The 7,911-nt window shown below is 35.0% G+C and overlaps 1 protein-coding gene across 1 annotated transcript; it reads right to left on the bottom strand.

Moving 5' to 3' along the window:
* Nucleotides 1–6,589: 6,589 nt before the first annotated feature.
* LOC127123160 (transcription factor GTE12-like) lies at nucleotides 6,590–7,516 on the bottom strand. Its single transcript, XM_051053408.1, has one exon. It carries the CDS (start codon nucleotides 7,514–7,516, stop codon nucleotides 6,590–6,592), a length of 927 nt encoding a protein of 308 aa, XP_050909365.1.
* Nucleotides 7,517–7,911: the final 395 nt, after the last annotated feature.

The following is a 7,911-nucleotide window of genomic DNA, read 5'->3' as shown; positions in this document are numbered from 1 at the left end:
TGTGGTTGACTATTGGGTTATTTCCTTTTGATTTTGACTGTTGAGTTGTTTACTAATTGGTCTGACTTTTGCAGGTACTTTAGTTGCCTAAGTTCTCTGAACTTGCTTGCTTTGCTTTTTAGCATTTGCTTTGAGGTATAAACCTTTCTTCTTCATGTAGTCTGGAGACCCGGTCTGTTATTTGACCGGGCAAACTGTCTGAAGTCCTCCTTAAGAGGCAATGCCTGTGTTTGTTTATATTTGTCCCAAGCAGGAAAAGTCCTTCAAGTAAGGCAATTGGTGGAAGGTAGGGATAAGCAATCTATCCCCCACTATTCAGTGTGTCCTCTCTTTGCTCCCATTACATGGTTGAAGCATTGAGATAAAAACCCAAGATCTATAGAGTCAATAATGTGGAGAGAGTTCCTACTTTCTGAACTCCCACACTTTCTTTGATGCTCTCTCTGATCTGAGATAGAAGCAATGAGGCACACCCCTCATCTCCTATTCATCTGCTTCACCTTAGCCTCTCAATGGCAAGGTTAAGAGCGACCCTTACCAATTACAGTGGACTTTCAAAGTCAAACCCTCTTGTGTGAGCCCCCATTGTTTGGCTATAGAGTGTGTTGTTTGCTATTCATTGCTTGATTGATTGCTTCATGTGCACTTGTTTGCCTGTATGTTATGCATTTATCATCATCATCAATTGCCATTAGTGCATGATCATCTCATTTGTTTTGTGATGTTATCATTGTTGTTTGCCCATTGAGGACAATTGTAAGTCCATTGCTTTGGCATTTGCTCCTGTGATATGGAAGGATAGAGTGCAAGACCTCCTTGGTCACTCATATCTCCTGTCATTGCTTTGTGTGTATGTGAGGATATAGTTATAAGTCCCTGTAAGCTGGCATCTGTTATCCTGTGATCATAATTTGATCTGTTTGATTTGTATGTGAGGTTGCAGTTATAAGTCCCTGTAAGTTGGCATCTGCTTTCCTGTGATCATAGTTTATTTTACCTGTTTGTATGAGAGGTTGCAATTATAAGTCCCTGTAAGTTGGCATTTGCATTCCTGTGATCATGTTGTTGCTTTTGTTCTTGTATGTGAGGATCCATTGTAAGTCCCTGTAATGTGGCATTGGATTTCCTAGGACCATACTGTGGAGTTAACCTAAGTCCAGACAGATTGGCAGTTAACTTCCATTTCTCATCTTTGTTTTTCTTTTGAGGAGATTAGTGTAAGTCCATTGAGTGGCTTCTGATATCCATTTCTATTTTAGGAGACTGGTGTAAATCCATTTATTGGTATCCGGTATCCGCTTTTATTTCTTTGCCTGTGGAGATTAGTGTAAGACCATTGAGTGGCATCTGATATCCCGTTTTGTTTTAGGAGATTGGTATAAGCCCATTGATTGGCATCCGATATCCGCTTTTGCTTGCTTTGCTTGTTTGTTATTATTAATTGCCATTCCAAAGGACACACTTGAATCATCTCCCATATGATCTCAAGAAGTGGAACCTTCTAAGAAGTTTTACAATCCATCCTCATCCATTCATCATTCATTATGTCCTAAACCTTTTCACACTATACCTTTTAAACTTGACATAAGTGTTGTGCAAACATCTTCATGTTTTCTAACTAAAAACCTGGACTCGAGTCCTTGACTTTTTTCAAACTCATTTCATAATACTTATCTGAATCAATCTTAATCATACTTTGACTTCATTTTCATAATCACAATCAATTAACTTCACTCATTCACTTGTTTTGGCTTTGTCCATTAATCTTTTCATGCATTAGCCATAGGCTTCAATTATCTTTGTGGTTGATGTAAATCTTGCCTATCCTTAGTGAGTCGACAGTAAGACTTCCGTACTTCAAACAGGGCTAACCCCTCTAGTACGTCGAAGCTATCCTCACATGGTGGATGTTGTTTTTGGTCGAGTGTTCTCCCATTGATAATGAAAAGCCTCAGTGCTTGTGTTTAAAACTGAATCCACCAACTTTTGGAAATCTTTTAGCCGAACTACGGCGTTCTGATCCTTACCTTTGATGGAAGGTACGTAGGCAACATGTTCATCCGTTCGAACCCAAAAATAAATAAAACTTGTATATTCTTTTCTCATCATCCCAATCATGTTTGCACAATATTTTTGTCATAACAAATAACAATTTAGCATAACAAGTGTGAAAAGGGCTCCCTAGGAGTACCTAGGACGTAGTGGGTGCCTAACACCTTCCCATTGCGTAATTTACCCCTTACCCAGACTCTCTGATCTTTTTATTAGTTTTCTACGTGTAAAACTTCTTAGGCTTTTGTTCGCTTTTTAGCCAATCCTTTGGATAAATAAAAGTGCGGTGGCGACTCGAAATTTCAATGTATCTCTTAGCTTATGATTTAATCGATAGATCATATAGCGACGAATACACCGTCACAGTATGCCAACAACACCAACAATAACAATAACACTCAGGGAAAAGGTAAAGGAAACTCGAAGAATTTCATGCTATGCATCAATTGCAACAAAACAAATCATATAGTGGAAACCTGTTATTTCAAACATGGGTTTCCACCTGGATATCGTAACAAGAATACAAAGTTTTCTTTGGAGTCCAAGACTACACAGACTTAAGACAAAGAAGGTGTCATTTCTAAGGAGGATTACCAACATTAACTTCTTCTCCTCCAACAACCCCGGAAGGATCATCAACATCCCAAGACTGATAAAGTTCCTAATCCTAACAACCACATAATCTCAGGTATTATTAATAGAGGTACTGGATCTCAAATACCTTCTATGTGGATCCTTGATTCATGGGAGTCTCATCATGTATGCCCCTATATCAAGTGCATTTCAGATATTAAAGGTATTGATCCTGTTTATATTCATCTCCCTAATGGGACTCGTATTACTGCAAATTTTTATGGAACTATTATACTTGATCCCTTCTTTCACCTGCACAATGTTTTTTATATCCTCGAGTTTAGGTTTAGCCTAATCTCTATCTCTAAATATGCCATATTATATCATTTCATTCTTACACAATTCATGTTACATTCAGGATGTGTGTACCAAGCGGATGATTAAACAAATGACTCATCATAATAACCTTTACATCCTTCACAAAGTCCCTGTCCATAATTCACCCTACAATTTTGCACATCCTAATTCTTGTAACTCTGCTAGTTTTAAAGATTAAGATAATATAGATTTATCCTTGTGGCATCATCGCTTAGGACATCCTTCTAATGAGGTTTTACATAATACGTCACAAAATATTTCTACTATCAAATACAATAAAAATTCTCTTTGCCACACTTTCCATTTAGATAAACAATGTAGGCCTCCCTTTCCTATAAGTACTTCTGTTTCATCTCATTACTTTGATTTAGTACATATGGATATATGTGGTCCTATACATGTTCCTTCTTTGGATGGTTTCTAATATTTTTTAACTATTGTTGATGACTTCACACGTTATACTTGGAATTTTATCATGACTCATAAATATGAAACTAAATTCACATTAAAAATTTCATCATTTATTGACAAACTCAATTTCATCAAAATCATTAGAAGTGATAATGGAACTGAATTTCTTATGTCATCTTATTATGCATCTCTAGGGATCTTACATCAAAGAAGTTATATTGAAACACCTCAACAAAACTACATTGTTGAGAGAAAACATATCCACTTACGTAATGTTACTAGATCCCTTTTATTCCATGCCAACTTACCTGAATTTTTTTGGTCTTTTTCCCTTTGTCGTGCAACTTATTTGGTTAATAGATTATGCAGTCCTACCATCCAAATAATACTCCTTATGAGTTTCTTTTCAAATAACCTCCATCCTTCACACACCTTAAAACCTTTGGATGTCTTGCCTATGCTTCCACCATCACAAGACATAAGGACAAACTAGATCCTAAAGCCACAAAATGCGTATTTCTAGGTTTTTCCATGAGTATTAAAGGATATCTCCTTTTTTTATCTCAATACTAGATCCATTATCACCTCTAGAAAATTGTGTTTTCTATGAAAACACATTTCCCTACACACCTCATCCCACCACTAACAACACTTATGCTCCTACCCTTGATAATGAACAATAAACCATTCCATTCCTTTTTTACCACCTTACTTCCATATACCATCCCATCAACTCTGACCACATACCTGCAACCTTACTCCAAAAGATTGCCCTGATTCTCCCACCACCCCTCAAAATTCCTCACCTTCCAATGAGCCAATTCAACATACTGATCACACACCTACTTTTGATCCTAACACTTCTCCTAACATCACTACTATTAGGAAGTCAACTAGAACCAAATATGCACCTGCATATTTGAATGATTCTGTCTTCAATGCATATCACACATCATTTCTTATGATATTTCAAAATACATTTCATATCATCATACTTCCCATGCATATTATTCTTTCACATTTTCCATTACTACTGCATGTGATCCTGCTACTTATAAGCAAGCTAGTCTTCATCCTCATTGGATCAAGGCTATGAATGTTGAAATCCAAGCTTGAACAAACAACCACACATGGAATTTCACCACTTTACCACCAGGTAAGAAATTTATAGGTTGCAAATGGGTCTATAAGACCAAATTCAATTTATATGGCACAATAGAAAGACATAAAGCGATGTTAGTTGCTCAAGGCTTCAACCAAATTCAAGGTATTTATTTTTTTATACATTTTCTCATGTTGCAAAGCTCACAAATGTAAGATTACTTATTGCCATTGCCTTCTCTTTAAACTTATGTCTTCATCAACTTGATCCGCACAATGCTTTTCTTCATGGAGTCTTGGATGACGGAGTGTACATGTATTTACCTAAAGGCATTACACATTCTTACGCAAATCAAGTTTGCAAACTTCTCAAATATATTTATGGATTGAATTAATCAAGTAGACAATGATTTGAAAAGTTATCCAATTTTTTACTCACCAATAACTTCAAATAATGCTCTTATGGTCACTCCCTATTTATACATCAATCCAAAGAACACTTTACTGTATTGTTGATATATGTTGATGACGTTATAATTGCAGGAAATAATCTGGACATCATCAATAAAGCAAAGCATACACTACAACATCATTTTCATATCAAGGATCTTGGCATATTGAAATATTTATTAGGCGTAGAAGTGGCAAGAGGTGACTCAAGATTTAATATTTGTCAACAAAAACACACATTTGATCTCCTTTCAACTGCTGGATTACTGGGCGGCAAACCTGCCATAAATCCCATGGCTCGAGACACCAAATTAAAGACAACTGATGGCATCCTATGCAAGTTCCTACTAAGTACCAAAGGCTTGTTAGACAGCTTATTTACTTACTTAACATCAAGCCTGACATCTCATATTCATGTCAACAACTCAGTCAACATATGAGTCATCCCACTGATCTTCACTACAATGCAACTCTTTTGGGTGCTACGCCATCTTTGGATGCATATTTGTTTCAAGAAGCTATTAACGATGAGATGGATTCTCTAGAATCTAGCAGGACTTGACACTTAGTAGACTTGTATCTTGGATGCAAATCAATCGGCTGTAAATGGGTTTTGAAAAATAAACTAAAACCTGATAAAATCATTGATAATTACAAGGTTCTCCTTGTAGCCAAAGGTTTTAGGCAAAGAGAAAATATAGATGTCCTTGATAATTTTTCTCCAATCACTAGAATTGCATCCATTAGGATACTGATTTCAATTGTTGTTATTTATAACTTAGTAGTACACCAAATGGATGTTAAAACAACTTTTTTGTAATTTTAATATTGTAATTTTTTAACTTTTAAACAAAAATGTAATTATTTATTATTTTGCTAAGGAGTTATGCCGGAGTTATTGAGGTTGAGTAATATTACTAGACATAACTAATAAAGTGATATACTTGCAGATTTTCAATTTTAACGTATCATCATAAGTGCATCATGTCATGATGGTCGTAAAATAACCAACCATGCACTAAAATATGCTCATGCTGGAAATTTTAAATGGTTTACGAAAGAAATATCTTTTTTGTTCCATTGTTGAAAATATTGTGTGTGTTGATCCTTTTTAAATGGTTTGAGTAAGTGGTGATCTATAAAAAAAGTCTGATCCATGATCAATTGGGGCTGAAATATAACAGTTTTTGTTGCTGAAAAAGTATCACATGGGGTAAACCAAGACTTATAACTTGAGTAAATGGTTAAAAAATTATACATATTGTTCAACAACAAGCACAGAATGCTGCAGCTTAGAGTTGCTATCGCATCGAGATGAAACATTTACCAAAAGATGTAATGTCATAATCTATCATTTAATTAAGCATCCTTCATTCAAATCCACTAACAAAATAGTAACAACTAACATTCATGACAGATACAGAATAATCAAATTTTAAAAGATTCAGAAACTACACATATTTTATTATTCGTTATGCAGAATTTACAAACACAAGAATAAAGAATGATTGACCATATATACTACACATTCATTGACAATAACTTGACAGATTTTAAACCACATTGCTGCTAATAGTTTATAACTTGAGAACAGTTTCTATAAGAACACAACATGTTGCACTCTTTAGTATCTCTTTTGAGTGTTGCTTCTTTTTGTATCATCAAGTTGCCACGTATTCTTCAATGACTTCCATTTGTGTTCAAAAGTGTCACTAAACTTTTTTGCAATTTGGTAAATATGATTCCTTGGAGGATACATTACCATTGCATTAGAGAACACAAGTCTCATGTCGCTAGCAAACTCATCCTCTGTTGCATACAATCTCATTTTTCTCTCTATTTCCTTCAAACCTATTGCCTTTATCTTACACTTATTAGACTTTGCTATTTTTGGAGGATCTTTCAAATCCCAACCATCTCTGTCTACCAACATCCTCTTCAATATCAACCAACATTGCCTCCTCTTAACACACTCCATCGCTTTCTTCAACCCACATTCTTTACCTCTCGTTGTTGAATCCTTCATGTTATCCTTTGGTTGAGACAAAGGTGTTGTTTTGGAAACTTGGTTCATGATCATCTTCTTGTCTTCAACAACATTGTCATTATCCTTTGGTTGAGATAAAGGTGTTGTTTTGGAAACTTGGTTCTTGATCATCTTCTTGTCTTCAACAACATTGTCATTATCCTTTGGTTGAGACAAAGGTGTCGTGTTGGAAACTTGGTTCTTGATGATCTTCTTGTTTTCAACAACATTGCCATTATTCTTTGGTTGAGACAAAACTGTTGATTTGGTTTGATAATTTGAATCAACCCAATAACAGGATACGGTTGGTTTTACAGAATCTTGAATCTTCCTTCTCTTGTTTTCATCTGTGGCACAAGAATCTGAATCGCGTTTTCTTGAACCAGGAGGATAACTGAGCTTGATGATAAGTTTTTTACGAGGTTGTGTGTTCGAAGGGTTAGTGTTGGGTGCTGTTGAGGAAGAAGGTTTGGTGTTATGTGACATGGATGGTTCTAAGGAAGAAGGTTTGATGTTGTCGGACATGGATGTTGTTAAGGATGAAGAAGGGTTTGTGTTGGAAGCAGTTGTGTGTAAATGTATATGATTCGATTGTTACGATATTTAATGCCAACTACTTGGAGGAGTAGATAGGTCTCTTCTAATATCTAGGGATATATCTTTTACTGGATGTTGTTTTAACAAACTTCTCAGTTAAAGTTTTATTTTATTTAAAACTATCTCTTAAAATGTTATAATAAAAAATTGAAACAAACTTCTCATTTATCGCAAAAGATATTAATTGTAACAAACTTTCAATTTCATACTTTAAAAAAATATTTAAAAAAACTGAAATCTTTTAAAATCTTTTTTTTAAATCTTTTTTAACAAACAAGCCTTAACATCATTTGGAAAAGTATTCTTTAATTACTGTTCAATCT

This window comes from Lathyrus oleraceus, chromosome 2 (assembly GCF_024323335.1).
Source record: "Lathyrus oleraceus cultivar Zhongwan6 chromosome 2, CAAS_Psat_ZW6_1.0, whole genome shotgun sequence".
NCBI classification, from domain to species: domain Eukaryota; kingdom Viridiplantae; phylum Streptophyta; class Magnoliopsida; order Fabales; family Fabaceae; genus Lathyrus; species Lathyrus oleraceus.
This window is presented reverse-complemented; position numbering and strand designations above follow the sequence as displayed.